Source organism: Lepisma saccharinum, chromosome 21 (assembly GCF_977018435.1).
Source record: "Lepisma saccharinum chromosome 21, izLepSacc3.1, whole genome shotgun sequence".
Lineage (NCBI taxonomy): Eukaryota > Metazoa > Arthropoda > Insecta > Zygentoma > Lepismatidae > Lepisma > Lepisma saccharinum.
In genome coordinates this window covers 16,214,462-16,234,073 of record NC_139249.1, presented here as the reverse complement: position 1 = coordinate 16,234,073, position 19,612 = coordinate 16,214,462, and the positions used below count along the sequence as shown (strand labels likewise).

The following is a 19,612-nucleotide window of genomic DNA, read 5'->3' as shown; positions in this document are numbered from 1 at the left end:
TCAAACAGCGTTACCTTTAGCAGCAACTCAAATCAATATCCAATCAGGATTTGTAGCAACGGGAATAATGCCATTTAATCCACACATCTTTCAAGATGAGGATTTCATGCCAGGATATGTCACGGACAGACCTAATGTTCAATCTGAAAGTGTTAAAGAGACAAAAGTCGACAAACTTACCAGCACAGAAGGAGACTCTGTTCAGGATTCGGGAAATATGGACATACAGGCAACACCCGGAACATCACAAACTGTTAGCAGTGTTCAAAAACTCACTATAGTCCTGCAAATCATTCAAAATCCCCTGAAGATGTACGACCATTACCAAAGGCAGGACCAAGAAAAGAATGCCACAACAGGAATGTAAGAAAACGTCGTTCTGCTATATTGACAGACACACCTGTGAAGGCAAAATTAGAAGAACAGAAGAAAACATCAAAACCAAAGCGACTCTTCAGTGATAGGAGAAAGTCAGCAAAGAAGCATAAACAGTCAAATAGTTTACATATATCTTCTGATGAAGATGATGTCTTCTGCTTGGTTTGCACAGATCTTTATTCTAATAGTAGGCCAAAAGAGTAATGGATTCAGTGTTCCCGTTGCAAGTATTGGGCTCATACAGCATGCACCCCAGGAGGAGATTTCTATGTATGCCACAACTGTGATTTCATGGATGATTTATCTGACTGAAACATAATGATAAAAGACTGATCACTGCTTAGGTAGAAGAGTGGAGTGTACATCATTTTAGTATAATCACTAAATTATGATTGGCCAATTTGTGTTAATCTCATTACTAAGAATAAATGTGTACTTCAATCTAGTATTAGCAATTCTATAGTTTGAAAAACAATTGTATATTGATTGTATTGTTTAAAACAGAACAATGTATGAGCTTCAAATACAAAAGAGGTAGACAAAACAGTGTTTTTATGTTTCCTTTCAATGTGTCAACCTACCCCACATAGTGTGTCAACCAGCCCCGTGTATGGGGCACATTGACACACTTCACATGCCTCCATTTTTGTGCTCATAGCTCCGAACGTATTGGACGAAAAATATCTCTGATTCTTCTCTTTAGTAGAGGACACTATGGCAGTTCTTGCAATAGTTTACTATCTTACTCTGGATAAATACTTAGGTAGCTGTAGGCAAGAAACAAAAAAGTGTGTCAACTAGCCCCGGTCTCCCCTATTGTAAATGTCTCTTTTGAAAATTCGTCTAAATTGCCTTCTCCCTGTTCTAATGTTTTGCACAATGTTGAAGTCTGGCACTGGTCCCCCAAGTTCTTTTACTCTGAGTTTCTCATTAGAAGAGAGCTGAGAAAAACCATTAGTCTGTAAACTACTTACGGTATTCATGCTGGTGGGTCCGCAGAAGACACAACACTAACGAACTAAATCTGTATAAAAACAAAACGCTACATACACTACCGGCTTCGAAAACATTACGCGAACTCGACAACAGCACACAAAATCCGCCAGAACTCCATGTCCGAGACAATCAGAAACCCAAGAAAGAGTGGTCGCTGGAAAGCAGCGTTGCCAAAGTGTGTATGATTCCCTCGAAATGTGTGTATTTTCGGAGCTTTTGTGTAATGGAAAGTTGTGTGGATTTTGTGTAGATTCTGCAAAAAATGCTTCAATCTCTCAAATTTTGTTGACACTATTTTGCTCTGTCGTTTGTAGATCATGTTTTTCGTGTATCAACAAATGAACGAAACACGTCGATTCTTGTTTTCTGCTTCTTTCTTAGGGGATTCCTCTGTAACAGTTTAAAATATTATGTCTCACTGCTGCATTCACAAAGGAATGGAAGCGTGGACAGTGCTGACAACCATGGGGTGCGTTCCGAAAGTCTTAACGAAACGAACGCATTCAACGAAAATAACTGGGCTCGTGAATCTGGTGAAACCAGTTATTTTACAGACTTATGGGACACGCTAGGCGAAAGCGCAGGCGCAACGTTTTGTTTAGAGAAAGTTTCCGCATGGCGTCAGCGGAAGGGATGTCCTTATGGCAAAAATAAACTCTTATTATGGCCACTGTTACTCATTTTAATCACATTCTAAGAACGGTCAAGGCATACTTATCTTGTGCATGTTGCTTCATATCGCTATCTGTTAAAATTATAATACATTTTCCGAACTAGTGCAGTTTGAATCCATCAGCACGCGCTTTGTCTGCAAGGAGCAGACGATTTTCACGGAACAAACCAGCACCCTGGCCCGTGCGGTTGGTGAATCTCGTTCTTGCACGAAACGCACGGAATGCGACTTTTGGGACAGCATAATGAAACTCACGAAACGCACGGAAGCACTTATGGAACGGCCAGTTACCATAACTCGTCTAACGCGTTAAACTCGTGCGACTTTCGGAACGGGCCCATTGAAGCCGGGTGGTGGGGGGGTGGTTGTTAGTTTCCGTTTCTCTGGTTGTACTGTCACTAAAGTATCATAAAATATATGTAGACCATAGTACATAATTTGGGGACACGCTTTTAAAATTTATAGTGCATATTATGCTTGTTTTAGTGCATATTTTGGTCATATTTAGTGCATATAAATCCACCCCCTAACGACAATATAATGAAATTGATTGAATGATTTGGTCTATTATACTTCTATTACACTTTTGGCTAATCGCGAAGTTGAGGATCAGTGATGATATGATAAAATTAAAGAAAGATTGTATTCGAGTTGGTGTTTTAAGTTCACTTTGTGCACAGTAAGGCTAATCGGGACTGGACATACAGTTTAAAGTGGAATCCGAACCACTATGTGCCTCCACCTGGTAGCGTATTTACAAACCCTATAGTACTGCAGAACCTCCAGCGATATTTGGCTTCTGATTGGCTGCCATTCCGGAAATTAATGCAGCGTTCCTTCAGGTAACGCTAGATGGCAGAGTTCAAATTAACAGTGTAGATTTCAAATATCCATTCCAACAAGCTAAGAAACACATTAATACTAAGGTTGATATTTTAGCACAATTATTTAAATCAATGTTTTAGAAGACAGAAATCAGAACTCATCTTGAAGTGAATGATTTTTCTATTTAAAGTCACATCAGTGCAAACATTGTAACTACCTATGACAATTGAGACAATTATGTATGTTCAACGTATATCATTTTAAACATTATATTTATTATATAAACGTATATTTCTTAACATAATTTCGACAATCTGATTACAAACTTTATTACTATATAATCACGAGTCTTATTTTTCCATACGAAGAAACAAGGAACAATGGACACGGAACATAAACACTTCCGGTGCACACAGCCAATAAGAAAGCTTTATATACCTCTGGTTCTGCAGCACTATCGGGTTTGCAAATACGCCACCGGGTACCGAACCCGGGACCCCTTGATTTCAAGGTGACGACGAAAATTGAAGAAAGGACAATTACAATAAAGATCACCCATGATCAGGCCGGGATTCAAACCTAGTATCGTAAAGTGCTCTATATGATGAAATTGATGAAGGGACACTCACAACACACATGCCCAGGCCGGAATTCGAACCAGAGACACCTGGCGTCTTAGCGCACTGTGCAAACTACTATGTCACAGAGGTTGACGCTCAAACAGTCGTGTATGCTACATATACAAGCTGCTATGCAAATATGTGTTACTGAACGATCCTGCTTTCATACATTCTGTACCTAAGTACATGGCCACTTTGTCTCGTTCTGCTCCCCCACCAACTTCGCTTATGAAAATGGGTGTGATTTTTTTTCCAAGCGATGCATTTTTTCAGAGAAGAAAGGCATTTCCCCCAAATCAGTGATTCATTTCGAAGTTATTGTGTTCCAGAAAAAATTCGAACCAGTCCATAAGAGACAATATGAAGAATTAAACAAACAATAAAATAATGCAAAAATGACGACGTTTCTAACATCTTTAGCTTCTTTTCTTTCCTAAGATTGGAAATACACCTGCTTGCCCTTTAAATGTTTGCCCCCCCCCCATTTTGACGTATGTGTGAAATAAGGGGGTATTTTCAAAATCTGTGTGTGTAATTTTGTATAATTTCACAGCAGCTTCCGTTGGTTCTGTGCGCATGTCTCTGACAACACTGTTGGAAAACGAGGCAAACAAGGCACATTTCCCCCTATAATAGTGTTGTCCCCTCAAAGAAATATTCCTTCATTTTGAATTTATATTTTAACAATATTATTGTGGCTGAAATGAAATTATAAATATGTGTGAAATATATCATTTTTGGTTGACTTTCATTTTCCAAGGGCAGTGGCCCCGTTTGCCCCCCTTCTGGACGTCCATATACGAGAAGTTATATTTTAAACTGAATTAGAATTGGTGAAATATATACGTATATAAATATTGGTGTGGTAACGTTAGTCAATTAGATTAAGATTCCCCACAAAAGAAAATATTTATATTTGCCCAACGTGTTTATTTGTTCTACGTCACGAGAGAGAGATGCAAAGGCTTTGCACCACAGATTGCTTTGCATACTGCTTGCACGCTGCTGCTCTCTAACGGCGTATGAAAGAATTAGCATCACGGGGTTCGTTGCTGGTTGTCGTCCTCCGTCGAAGCCTGACCCTGTGTGCGGTGGCGTCGCGTGCGGTTCGCATACGAGTGTTCACAATAATGTTTTTGTACTGAATGCAGATTTACTCCCCTTCCTTGTAACTTCATCTTCAATTGAAAAAGTGAGAATAACAGTTTAAATTATTTTCAACAATTTCCCCCCCAAATCACGCTGCATTTGAAGTAATGCAAGAAGGACCTAGGGGAAATTGTCCCTCTCCCACTTAAAATCTGCCAGGTTTAGCGAATTCTCGCTAAAGTTTGCAACTATGTAGCACAGATATTTTGGAGCCCCCTAGACACGCCTTGTACATGCTGCACTCTGGTGCCGAATGTAAGAAGTATTTCCGCTTGCATCAGTGTTCGCACTGCGAAGTGAACACCTTCGGGGTATAGTGGCCAACAGCCCCTTAGCTGTCAGCTCTATGCAACACGCACAGCAATTGTGTTCAACGCCCTCCGTGGAACATCGTTGGAGTCAGGGTTACCAACTATCTAGAGAAGTTATCAGACGTGAAAGAAGTCGTGTCGGAGTAAATTGTGTGTATATACTCGTACATCAAACATAGCATTCTTTCGAATAAATATACGTATGTTTGTGTGCATATAATATGTACGTAATTTGAAACTTATACATGAGTGTTCGTGTGCTCATGCGAACATTATCAGGCGACGCGCCTGCTTGTGTGTTGTAACTTTCCTGCAACGTCCAACCCGGTCCAACCCGACTGAAGCAGGGAATAGGAAGAACAGCGTTGAACGTCGCTCCAATGTTCCTCGCTGTAGAGATTAGGCCGTTGCTAGGGCTTTGCAACCGCACCTGTGTGTGGGTCTACTCATATACTGTGAAATCTTGCAGGTTGCCTCCTTGTTTTAGATCATAATGGAATTAGCTTTTATAAAATAATTAAGGGCAACAATTGTTTTTTTATGTTCAACATATTTAATAGGAAAATAATGAGAAAATGATAACCAAAAGTATGAAAATTCATTGGAAAATATCCGGTCGTTGTGCAACACTGCAACAATATCAGCAACCGCCCCTGTATTATGATAACTGTATGTTTTACTTCAGGAAGTCAATATTTCATTACATTGCTAACTCATTTTCTTTTCTTCAATTTCAGACACATCGTTTCACGACTTTGTGGAACATCCGTGCATGTGCGAAATCAAGGAAAGGTCAATTTTTATACACATCGACGTACCAGGTCAAGAGGACAATGCATCACCTTTACCAGAGGAGTAAGTTTTGGTATTATTCGAATCTTGAATTCAGAGTCGTCCTCACAGTGTGGGAGAAACACTTTACAGTGCAATTTTAACGCTTTTGATTTTAAAAAATAATAGTAAGTTGCATAAAAATTCAAATAGGCTAGTTATTTGACATGTTTGCAGCAGAGATTTCCAAACTAATATTTGAAGAAGGCAGTAGGCTAAATATTTCTGCATCAATCACAGTCAATATTCTACTTCGATATGTAATTTATTATTATTATTATTTTGCTTAAAATAGGAAAAGAGAATTAAGTGCTAATGTATTTTTGGTACCAGTTCAATCATAGAATAGTTAGGGTATGCTTCAATCTCCACCAAACACCTCTCACTCGTTTATTTCGTCGTTTTTAACATTCGTACTTACCTATTCTGCATTGCGAAAGATTCTTTAAGGTGGCATTTTGCTTTTTTCACAAAAATAATTTCAATTTTTCACATTATCAGTATTTATTGTTCTTCCTTTTTTAGCTTCCGTAACGCACAATATGGCGGGCACAGCTTGAGTCGCGTCGTAGACCATGTGGGTATGCAGTGTTTCCAACCTTCGTAACAGAAAAATACCTGAATAGCCCCACAAACCATTCACGGATAGCCCCACGAACCATTTCCGGCAAGGTTATGTTAGGTTAGGCAAGCATAGTTAAAAATGTGTTCGTAAAACAATGCGATACAGCTTTTTAAAAAAATATAATCACCTTCACTTCTTGCAAAATAACGGCGTGGTTGGAAACACTGACAGGGGGTTACGTCATGAAACGTAGGGAACATCCGGTTGACAAATACAAGCAACGGTAATTGTGCGTCGGAGAGATATTTTTCTTCAAAAATACATGAATTCCCGGTTGAATAGATTCCACGATGGAAGAAAATACCTCCACGAACTTTCAGAATGCTACAGAAACTCATCTCCGTAAGTAGTTTCTTCTGTAAAAGTGAAGAAATCCGTTCGGCAGAGATCGAACTGTTACCGTATTTTTATTACATGCTTTATTATTTTTACTCCAAGGTTACATAAAATACACCACAAAGTTTTTTCTCTGTATGAGTCATTCGCCTCCTTTCCAAGTGGTCCTTGTCTCAGCATCTGAAAATAGAGTTGTGTTTCACGTACATCAGATTATATTTTTTATATTGTGACTAATTTTACTTTAAAAACCACAGATTAAAGTGATAATAGAGGCTTCACACAATAAGTATTTTAAGCTTATTGATGGGAAAATAAATTTATCACAATTAATTATTTAATCCATTGCCCAACATTTCAGTTAAAAAATAATATTGTGTTTTTCCATTGACTGTATTTCGATTAATGTCGAACGTGCTAAAAGGGTGATGTCAGGAAATTTAAATATGTAAATTATGCTAGCAAATGCATTTAAAATTCACGAAACAACAGGGTAGGAGAAAGATAAACCTCAAAAATAAAGAAAAATGCGACAAAAATGGCAAAAAATACTGAAAAATGATCTAAAAGCCAAAAGAGCCAGAAAATGCCCAAAACTGTGAAATAAAAATAATGTTTTCTGTTTTTAACTGAATGGAAACAGATTTTCCATTGCATTTAGTATGGTTTAGCATTGTTTTCAAAGCTCAGAAATAAAATATGATTTTTCATCAACTTTCGACCCCTAATTATAACTTACTATAGCACAGTAGCGAAGCGTAGTCTTACGAAGGAGGCAAGCAATGTTTCAGTACAACAAAACATGTAGTACAATGGCACGCCAAGAGAAGGATTAAAGGTTTATAGCCTCATTGGCCCGGTCACTGTATTTGTCAAAATATCATAATAAAGTGCCGGTTCTAAAAATAAACCATATGATCCTCAAACGTCACATTTACTTTCGAAATTCCAGGTAACGTTATTCGTATGGTAGTAAACGTCTTACATATGCAAACTTTCCGCATACGACTAAAGGGGTACGTAATTTCTTATTTATTTATTAGTACTTTCATTTGTTCATTATTTTTTAATGTGGGCAAACGGTGACCAAACGGATTAAGGTAAAATAACTCATTTATTTAATTTACACTGCGTGATTGTAATTTTGGATTTGTGGGCACCGTATTCGGAGTCAAACATTAAAATAAATAGTTAAATACAAACTTTAAAAATTTCATTTCAAACCAAAGAAACACATGCATAGACGATGTACTCACCACAATAAATTCCAAACTCCTTTGCATATATGAGAAATTTCCCGCTATCGAACAATTCAACAAATCTTAGGGTCTCAAGGTTCTCAAAACGTGAAGACACTCCCATGCTCTTTCCACAACTGGAAAGCATCCACGCAAGATCACTTTGGAAATCTCTGAAACGACCGAAAGTGATACCAACCTATTTCCTTAATTTTATCCCTCATGGGAAGGAAAGATATATCAGTATGGATATAGAAATTAAGCGGTGGAATCAGAATCATTACAGCAGAAAGAGTATATACATAATATTTAAGTAATAAAGTGTCATACAGAGGCGGGGCCGGGGCCGGGGGAGGGTTGGCCCCCCTTTGGCCCAGTATTCCTAAGAAAAGGAAAGTCAAAGGCAGGAAAAGATGACAAAATGAGAAGACTACTACAAAAAATCCTGGGAGCACCAATTGTGTCATAATAATAAAACTTAAAACATGTTCTTGTGTCCATAATGTGTACAATGTATAAGATTTAATTGTGCTGTGTAAATATCAGTAGAGAGTTCTTTTTAGATAGCTTTATTTTCACCCCAAGTTTTATTCAAAAGCAGTCAATTTATTGAATGTGGTTGTAAAATTTGTGAAACAGCTCACTTGAATTACTGTGTAAATAATTTGGCAGTTGCAAATACTGGTGCGGTCAACACTTTTGACGTAATTTGAGCTGGACCGAGCTGGACACAGGGTGCAGACCAAGGTCCGTCGAATCTTCCCTCCCTCCCTGGGGAAACTCTTCACGGGGGTGCAGACATTTCACTTCCTGGAAATACAAACCCCCGCCCTTTACCATCTCGCCCGAACTCCCAATATCCACTTTTTTACGCGTTTTACAATTCGCGAAATCTAAAATTGTAATATAAAATGGTATATATGGAATTTAGAACAATGATAATAACTTATTCTAGTTATTTTATGACTAAGAATTATTTTTATATTCGCGATCTTGTTTACGTGTTCATGAAGAATATTCTTTACTCGTAGTTTTTGGTGGCAATGTATCCTTCTGCTTTCGGTTGAGCTCGGCCATTTTCGGGAATAACGCAAGCTCAGCAAGCAGAGCTTTTGGTATAAGCGTTGTGGACGGGTTCCACTCGAATTTCACGCTTCGCCATGTGACTCTTTCGGGTGCGTTATTTTCCCGCAGAACAGCCGCAAGCATTGAGGCTGGTGCTTGCTACAGAGCTGCTGAGGGAGTTTGCGGCCGTAATTTTTCGCGAAATCGAGTGCGATGGAAACGAAATAAGGCTAAAACATTAAGTACATTAAATGATATTCGAATAATGCAAGCAGTGCTTGCATTGCTTGTACTATATCTTCGCCTCTGCTATAGCACTGGTATGAAATTCTTTCCCAATTCAAGACACTATCTTTAGTCTTGAGTATCCCCCTCAAAAGATTATTATTTACCATATTGCCTTCAGTATTTTTGAAAACTAATGAAATTTGGTTACCGTCTAAATAACATAAATTTATTCTTAATTTCATTTCTCAGATTCCAGTTCCCAACGCTACAAATTATGGGTGAAGATTTAGTGACGGTTCTGGACTTCCTCCATGTGAAATATGTGATTGGCCTTGGCGAGGGCGCTGGCGCCAATATTTTAGCTCGCTTTGGCCTTGCACATCCAACTCGAATTCTTGGCCTCTGTCTTATCAACTGTACAGGCAGCACTGCTTCAGTCATGGAGCATATGAAGGACAAGGTAAGTTGCTGAAGGGAATGATGAAGTTACTAGTTGCATAAATTTTCCCCTCACTTTGAGCACTGGCCTCCAAAAGGTTACTTTCGGCACTAACACAGAAATATTCAACCTCCTCTAAATAGCAGGGAAATCCTGGAAAAGTCAGGGAATTTACCTTTTTCTGGAAATGTCAGTAAAATTTAATCTATTTCTGGAAAAATAGACATTTTTGTAGTAGTGCACTAAAAGTAGGTTTTTGAATAAAGAAAGGGAAACGAGCAAGAAATAAATTGTAAATTTGTTGTGGACAAACTATACTTTGATTTGGTATACTCAGCATTACCAGTAGTTATAGTAGAAATTCTATGTTAAATACTCTAGGAAAAGGTCATGTTTTGAACTATTTTCATGTGGAACTCTTTTACAGTAAGTGGTTTGTTGTAATTTTTGGGTTGTGTTTGGTAGATATTAGAATTAATGCAGATTTTATTATTAAATTTTACTGTAATTATATATTATTCTGTTGTAATTAAATAAAAAAATCTTTGTTACCCATAAGTCAATCCTGCAATTACCACTTTTACATGTGAAGTGAATATTCGAAAAACTTGGTTCGGTGGCATCCAGAGTGCAGTATTATCTACGTAAAATATAGTGGCCTTTTTTTGCACATGTTTAAATATATGAATTGCTGTAATCGTGTAAGTCTGGAAAATTTTGGTTCTTGATCTCGTCATCATCATCATCCTTCGCCATTTCCTGCCTCTGGCTGGATCGACATAGAAATCAAGCATCTCCATTGTTGTCTGGTCTTCCAGCACTCCTCTCTTTCCACAGTGTTCCAATCTTGTCCTCTTCTCCTAACACTCCCTTGTCCTTATTCCTACTGGTAGTCTTTCTGCATCCATCCTCTTCATGTGTTCAAACCATCTCTTCTGTGGCTGATCTATTCTGTCCTGAAGCTTCACTACATCCACTGGCTGTCGGATCTCCTCATTCCTTATTCTATCCCTTCTAGTCTTCCCCAATATACTCCTTAAAAATTTAATCTCTACTGCCTGCATCTTTCTTTTGTCTCTGCTTCATACGTAATTATTGGCCATAGTATGTGTTATATTACCTTCTTGCATTTCATAGGTACATACCTGTTCCACATTAATCTTTGAACACTTCGATATAGTCCACCACCCATTTGTCTTCTTCTGTTTACTTCCTCATCTATTCTTCCACTTCTCTCAATTATACTTCTTAGATATTTGAAGCTCTCCACTACCCTCAACTCTTCTGTTGGTTCATTTCTGGATCTGTTTCTTGTTGTTACTAGCACCTCACTCTTTTCTGCACAGAATTTCATTCCTTCTCTTCTGATTTCCTCATTCCAACTATCAAGCTGTCTCTGTACTTCTTCTTCCCTGTGTCCCCATATTACTAAGTCGTCAGTGAACAACCGAGCCTTCATCTCTTCTTCTCCTACCTTCTTCCCCACCTCTTCATTAATTGCATCTATTGTAATTATGAAGAGCAGTGGGGAAAGAGTGCTTCCCTGTTTTAGTCCATTACTTATACTGAACCACTCTGTTCTTTCAACTGGTGTCTACACACAACTCTGGTTCGCCTTTGCAGTATACCCACTATCTCTTCCTCGACTCCTTTCTCTCTTAGAGCCTTCCAAATCTTTATTTTGTCCATGCTATCGTATGCCTTTTCTAAATCTAGGAATGCCATAATCAAATAATTTCCATACTCTTAGTGCCTTTCCTGCATTTGTGTAATGGTGAATATCAGGTCTACTGTTGATCTGCCTCTTCTAAATCCATACTGTTCCTCTCTCATGTTCAGCTCTGTTACTTACCTTATTCTTTTCTCTAATATTTTCTCATACATCTTCGCTGAGTGGCACAGTCTGGTAAATAACCTTGTAAATAGTCTTCGTCAGAAATTTTCAAATATGGTAAAATATGATTTTGATGGATTGATTTCATTTATTTTACTTCACTTTTCTGCCACTTTGGCTTCTCACAAAGGTGAGAATGAATGTTAATAAGATAAAACTGATAAGAGGACAATCACAAACACACGTGAACAGGATACAACACAATCTTCCCCGAGTGTGGGTGCCGGTCTGCCAGAGTGTTGTTACCTAGAAGAGACATTTTGCTGCCTTTCGAAAAGGTCACCCTTTATACTCCAAATAAATATTTGAACAAGTTGGTTAACTGTTATAATACAACAACAGAGTGGTTCTTGAACAACATTGTAATTAAAAATTAATAAATATTAACTTATTTGTGTAATAATAATATAAGAATTCATTTATCTCCCTCCCAAAAGAGAAAGAGTGGATTATCTTACAAATATATGCATTTCCTGTTCACACCAGAATTCAGAAAAGGCTGCCACCCACCCATACCAATGGTCTTAACATCTATTGGCAGCCCTTCTCTACAGAAGATACTATCATCATTATGTGTAGGAACTGGGTAAAAAAAAAAGATTTTTCGAAGTGTCACTTGGAAACGAATCTACAGAAATAAGGGCAACCTTTCATACTAGAGTAACACAACAAGCTGCAAGTGTCGCTTGAGTATCACTCCTTTTCCTCAATACTGTACATTGTGTTACCTATGTCTGTTGGTAGTGAATGTGCAGGGAATCATTTTTTTCTCCAACTATAAGGTTTAACCTGGCACAGTTCACTCCAAATCATAGATATCCTTCTGCTAGCCGACTCTCCCGGGCATCACGTGAGTATTTTCAACCTTGGCCTACCAGGGGTCGCCGCTTCCTTCGCATGTCCTTTGTTGTCATGTTGTCAAGGTCGTGAATGTTCTGGTGGTGGAGACATCTGTGCTTGCACACCAAAATGACCACTCTCAGCCCAGCCTGTCACCACGTTTGCTTGCTTGCACCGAAATCAGTGGCAACAACGTCCTGCAGATGACGGATAAGCTTTTGGCAGAAGCTGTGCCAGGTTAAACCTTTTGCCCTATATACCCACGCCAGGGTAACTCCCGCCCCCATTCACAGCACAGATTGGTTATTTTGACAAAATTCTTATTCCCTAATGGCCACTTTGAGGAGGAGGGATTTTAAGGTTGCGGCTAGTTGCCCAAACAGGTCACAGCGATATGCTTAATCAGCTGTTTGACTTCAAGTTTCTTCGTAGGTAAACACTGCAGGGGGTCACTTTGATAAAGATGGGTCCCTTGCCGGGAGTTAGCTTGGCTTGACTCTAGAGATAAACGCAAGGTGCACAATTTGTTGGGGGGAGGGGCAGAGGGAATTTCCGCCACCAACAATCTTGTCCTCAAAAATCCCCACCCATCAAGAATTTTCGGAAGGAGACCTTTTTGTTGTAACAACAAAGATATGCAATTTTTTTTAAAATATATATATATATATACCTGTGTATATGAGATTGTTAACAGATCTACACTCATAACTATATGTGAACAATAAAAGTAAAACAGGGATGTCAGACAAGTATAACTATGAAATCTAATTAATGTAATGTATATTATTCGAAAGCAAGAACTCAACAAGAACTTACACAGACTGGCATAAAAAAAGGTAACCAAAATGTAGAACAGTTACCTTATGTGTTTGGTTACCTTTTTTTCGCCACCCTGTACATAATAAAACTATTCCAACTATTTTGTAATTTATTGACATTTTTAACCAGTTAGTAAAGGAATTAGTTTGCTACTTTATAAATATCTAATATAGTAACAGATTAATTACGTTATATGTATTTAATGATCATGTATTTAAATATTTAGTGATTTACTTTTATATTTAATAACATTATAAATATGTATGTCATATAATAATTTTATTTATACAGTAAAAACTGCATATCCCGGAACCTCTATAATAAGGAAACCTGTAAATACGGAAAAAAAAAAAAAAAGTCCCCAGAACGGATCGATTTTATACATGAAAATGACCTGCTTAAGGTAGAAACCTCCTTAACGCGGAAATGGAACACCATTTAAAGACCAACGAGATGTTTTTATTCTCAGTAAGATGGAAATTTCTTACTTTATTTTTTTCGCTTGCAAGAAAACAATGCAATACTGTAAGTGGAACACGCCTCTGTTGCCACTCGCTTATCGGTAACATTGTCGATCGTCATAGCTGTTATGATTCCGTTTCTTTCTTTCATCTCGTACCCTCTTTCTCCACCTTTCTTTGTCTATTTCTCCTCTGTTCTTTCGTCATCTTTCTATTTTTCTTGTTATCTCTCTTTGTTTCTTTCTTTTTTCTTCACTTATCTCAATCTTTCTTCACCTCTCTTATTCCATCTTTCAATCTTTCTCTTTCCCTCTATGCACATCGCGCTACGGCACCAGGGGTCCCGGGTTCGAAAAGATACATAAGTACGTACTGTATGTTCTTACAATACTGTAAAAAGTGTACCAACATGTTGTGTAGTTACATAATTGTAATCTCTGCTATGCTTATTGCGACTGTATATAATTTTTATTCATGTACGTACATGCATTAGTACTCTACATTATAAGTAATGCGAAATGTAAATCTGTCTTTCCATTATTTCCTGCAGCGCTCTATACTGTATTTAAAGTCAACCCTGTATAAGAAGGAAAACTGTTAAGATGAAAAATTTTGCTCGGAACCATCATGTTCCAGGATAGACAGGTTTTACTGTATATATTTGTGTATGTGTAGATTTTTGCACCTTCGGGGGAAAGTGCCTCTTCCAGTGTGTAGTAGTTTGTCATTTACTTCGGTGTGAAACCTCCATGTCACATGTCAATTATCTTAATCTTTACATCTCTCTTACAGTTCATGAACTGGAAGCTGGGAAGTTCCATGAACACATCCGCAGAACATTACCTTGTGTTCCACAAATTTGGTCATGTGAGTATTTAATTCTTATTTTTTTATAACATGTTATTTATTTTCTTAATATTATTATTTTTTTATTCTCTCCTAAAGATGTAATTTACAGCTTGGTGTTATGCTCTAATGCATAACTTAATGTACATAACAAGCTTTACTTGTGTGATGATAGACATGAAATACTAATTGAAGCAACATTGTAAAACTTAATTTTATTGTTAATCCTACTTACAGGTAATACATTTATACTTTTGATACAAATTTCGTTAATGTGTTTACTTAACATGCTTTTATCTGCGTAAAAAAGAAACCAGTTTCTCATCGATTTTTGGCATTATCAGATTTGACCTGGAGATATCGGAAGCAAGAGTTCAAAATGATTGGTGTTTCTTCTTGAGCGGCCAAAATTATGTTAATTAAATATATTTAATTATTATATTAGGGCTCAGCTATATTCTAGACTTGTTAGAAACAACTTTTTCAAAGTTCTTTTGTTTTCAAGAACTTGTAATATTTTGAATTCTGGAAAGTCTGAAATTAAGCATTTGGTATGACATACATGCTATTATAAGGGCCTCTCCGATGGTGCAGTGGTAGCATTGTCACCTTGTAATCAAGGGGTCCTGGTGGAGGCACACAGTGGTTCAAATCCCTGTAGGTGCAGTCCCAATTAGCCTATGTGTGCATAAAGTGGACCTAAAACACCAAATCAACCAACATGCTATTATAATTATCGTTACATGCAATCCCTGTCTTGGAACAGATTCAACATTTCAGAATTTGAAAATGCTTCTTGTCAATGAAATATTTGAAAAAGTTATTTCATACACAAATCTATGGTCGAGTCAAGCCTCAAATATTTCCACTTCACCGTGATAAAATCTCCACATGCAATACCAAAATTTATTGTAAGTTGAAGCAGAAGTTACACTAGTTCATGATTTTTTTTTTCTAAAATACATTCTCCACTGCCTTCACCAAATATAATATGACTATTTTATTTTTAAAAAATACCATTACTTAACATAATTAAGTTTATGGGAACATTATATGTACGGTTTTCTATAGATGCCTCCATATCATTATTATTATTGCTATACATTGGATGTGTTTGTTGGTGAACACCAGTGGCGTACGCAAGGGGGGGGTTACCGGGTTTAAACCCCCCCCTTGAGCTTTTGAAATATTATGGAAAATGCTGTAGAAAAAATTAAAAATGGCTAATTTATCACAGTCAAAGATCTGCGACAGTAATAATAATAATAATAATAATAATAATAATAATTTGAATTATTATTCCCATGCAGAATGAAGAAAAACACAACATTCCAAACACAATCTAAGCGGCCGCAAAGTTCAATTTTGCAATTTTTTTTGCAAAAAGTCGCGCAGTGACTCTTGCGAGAGTTGTGAAAATTCCTTGCTTCCTCGCAGTGTGCTGACCTTATTGCAAACGTTCTTCCCGTTACTGATTTCACATCCCCTTGTGAACTCTCAAGTGATGCTGAGTCTACATCCACATCATTAAATAATTTTGAAGAAGTGCTTTGTGAATCACCTAGAAGTGATAAATGTGTTGGAATGTCTATAAACTTACTTTTCAACGAAAACATAGACTCAGTAGAATTTAGCAACATGTATTCTCGCGCTTCATCATCATCCTGGGCGAGTTCCATAGGTAAAGGTAATGTAAATTGTCCCGTGCATATAGCACCGTGCCATGAAGGCACACGTAGTGGTGTGGTGTGCCCCAAAGATTCTCGATCTCGAACTATTTTGCAGGTGATGTGATCAAACCATGCTCCGGCAGCCTTCATCCCCCAGGGTTGCTCTCAGGTACCCATTGCTATGAGGCTGGGTGCGGAGAAGGCTGGATAAATTCGAACCAATTCCGGGAATCGAACCCGGATATCCCACGAAGTTGTCAGACTAGACCAGCGCGGCTCCTTGAATGAGTTTCATATTTCGATTATTTCAATAAATTTAATATATTTGCTTGTTTTTATGGATTTTCTTCACACTTAAAATGTCTCACTTATCATATACAAATAACCGTTGACTAGACAATTATTTTGTAAGAAACAAAAGAAATGTAATTTTGTTCTATATCTTCCATAAATAGCAGCTGCATTAGTAGTAATTAAACTAATTAATTTATTATAAGAATTATTAATCAATTTATTATTATTAATTGATTAATTAATTAAAGTATAATAAAACAATGCTAATGTGAATTTGTAGAAAGTTTTCGAAATAACACCCCCCTTGATGAAATCCTGCGTACGCTACTGGTGAACACACATATAAGTAGTTTTAAAATGTAAAATTATAGTGCTGTGTGTATTATGATTAGCTCTGTGAAGGGTTATATTTCATAGCAATTATTATAAGTTTATGAAAAGCATATCTTTTCATGAGTTTCTTTGTTTTTTGTTTTTAGTCCACTTTATGCACAAGAAGGCTAATAAGGACTAGACTTGCAGCTTAAAGTGGGATCTGAACCACTATGTGCTTCCACTGGGTATCAAACCTGGAACCACTTGATTACATGGCAACGCCATTATATAACTTTTCATGAGAAATAATACACATTGACAGTGCAAGACAATACAATTCTGTGTAGGTTTGTGTGTTTGGAAATACTCATAACAATGAAATTTTCAGTGTGTTTCTTAATGCATCCATCATGTAGGGTAAGGGATATGCTACAATATGAAATATCTCAAACAATTATGAAGACAAAGCTATACATTGTCTTCTGCTGGTTGCTCTTAGGAGCAGAATAGTGTTTGGTTTGTTGACAATATAAGCGGTAGAGCACAAGGAAGAAAGTAGAGATACGATAGTAAATTTTTCTGCTAGAAACCTACTATTGTTCTAGAAAATAGTTTAGTACGTATTTACTGTATACTAGGATCTATCATTGCCAGTTTGGTTCAGGCTTGACAATCGCAGGATTATTTTATCAATGCTCTCTGGAGAAGAACAAAACACCCAGAATAAAAGTCACTTTCAAAATAAAATTTATTGTATTCTTTTGTAATAGGAATAGTTTTGGAGAACAACGAACAGTGGTGAATGGTAACTTTATTATTGGTTATACAGTCTCAACTCTGCTGTCCCAAAAGTTTAATAAATAATTTTATTAGACATTGCACTGAAGCACACCTAGGAGGTGCAGTTTCAAATAACAAGATTGTTGTATTAGTGTCATCACTGCTGCTTTCTTGAACATTCCTTTGGAAACATCCCAACATGGTGTGTTGATCCATGCAAGTACATGTCTGGGGTAACATCTGTTATTTACCTGTTCCGGTATTAGTTTTGAATACTATATAATGTAGGTAACAAAGAAATGATGGTCCTATAGGAGAAAATTATTAAACTATGTTTTATATATTTCCTTGTTCATATATGGGGAATAAAAGATGTGGTTGTACAATAAATACATGTAAGCAAATCACTAACTTTTTCCACGACACTTAGTTGTAGAGGTTCTATTAATTTCGGTGCCCCCTGGGAACTTGTTGCTTCACTGTTTGGCTGGCTTCCGGTTCCTGTCGTTTCTCTGCATGCTTCTAGGAGTGTTGGTGTTGCCAGTTTGTTTGCTGGGTTTCAGTGCAATAGTAGTAGCATCACATTTGGCTCCGCTACTGCAACAACTAAAATGCAGCAAACGTAGCAGACAAACTGGCTACACCAGCGCTCCTAGCAGCATGCAGGAAAATGTCAGGAACCGGAAGCAGTGGTGAAGCAACAAGTTTCCAAGTTGAACCGCTACATGTAAGTTTCACGGAAAAATTAGTGATTTGCTTATGTGTATTTATATTTCCTTTATATATGTAAATAAGTAAATCTCTTTTGTATAAAGATCAACATGTGAATTTGGTTGTATTTTACTTCATTTTATGTAGTTACTTTCACGTTTCTAGATGCGTTGAAAGTAAATTTGGTGATTTTTATCGCAAAACAATATTTTTTTGCAACATAGAAACATTATTAATTTTAATACCAGCTACTGTTTCAATATCTCTACGAAGATAATTTCATTTTTTTTAAAAAATATATAATCTTGTTGTATTATAATTACTACAGAAAATTCAACCAAAACGAAAGCTTTCTCTCACCAATGGTCAGGGCTCTTTAGCAACTGTTCCTCAAGGGGAGGCAATGGTTGGATCTGAGGAAGAGGTAAAGGTTTTTAAAGAGTTCTTCTTAATTACTGCCTGGACCTGGGCTGTATTTGCAAGGGAATATGGTGTAGAAACAGTATTTGTCGTATACACTGTCCGTAGAGATATTTTATGGGTCTTACGGGATGATGTGGTATTAGTGGATTGAAGTCCGTATTGGGTGTCTTGTGTACACATGTAAGAATTAGCCTGTTGTTCTCATGGTGCATGTGGGAATTACAAGGTTTTTTTATTACTAGAATATAAATGCACTAATATCGTTGAATATCCATACTCAAAACGTGCATGTCAACTAACGACATCAGGGTGTACGTAGATTTTGTAATGTATAATACTAAGCCCCGTGACAGGTTACGTTTGCAGCAACTTTTCGCATATACTGTATACACCCAAATGTACGAGCAGAATATAGTTCCGATGCAATACTGCCGATTTTCTCACTGTCTGTGATATGAACAGCTTGGCAGTTGAGGCAAGATAGGCACGGGATATGCTGAGCCCCGTTCTTGCATGGATTATTACATGGAACCTGCTGCAAACTTAGCCTGTCATGGGGCTTAGCTTTGAGGGAAGTTTTGTCTTTTGGAAATTGAAATGAAGGAAGTTAATTGTTTGCTATCAGAATACGGAATCCTAGATTTGCTGTGTGGATCTTGAATCTTGGATTTGGTGCCTGAATCTATAAATCTGGATTTGTTATCTGAAGCCAGTTGCTGGGTTACTTCACTCATAAAGTAACTCAGTTAAAGTTTCAGTAACTCATTCTGAGAAGTAACTCAGTTACTTTTTATAATGATTTATTCATATGGATTACAACCATATTGCCCTTTTTTTGTCACTAG

At 37.2% G+C, this 19,612-nt stretch overlaps 1 protein-coding gene across 6 annotated transcripts in view; it reads left to right on the top strand.

Moving 5' to 3' along the window:
- The window catches only part of LOC146004051 (uncharacterized protein ZK1073.1), a 347,101-nt gene that overhangs the window by 302,753 nt on the left and 24,736 nt on the right, over positions 1-19,612 (top strand). For 5 of the 6 annotated variants that reach the window (XM_083142659.1, XM_083142657.1, XM_083142660.1 and 2 more), the window contains exons 4-7: positions 5,690-5,807; positions 9,525-9,735; positions 14,521-14,595; positions 18,673-18,768. In XM_083142659.1, coding sequence (XP_082998785.1) covers positions 5,690-5,807; positions 9,525-9,735; positions 14,521-14,595; positions 18,673-18,768 — 500 coding nt within the window. The remainder of the gene's footprint in view (positions 1-5,689; positions 5,808-9,524; positions 9,736-14,520; positions 14,596-18,672; positions 18,769-19,612) is intronic. The other variant, XM_083142661.1, reaches the window with a different exon arrangement.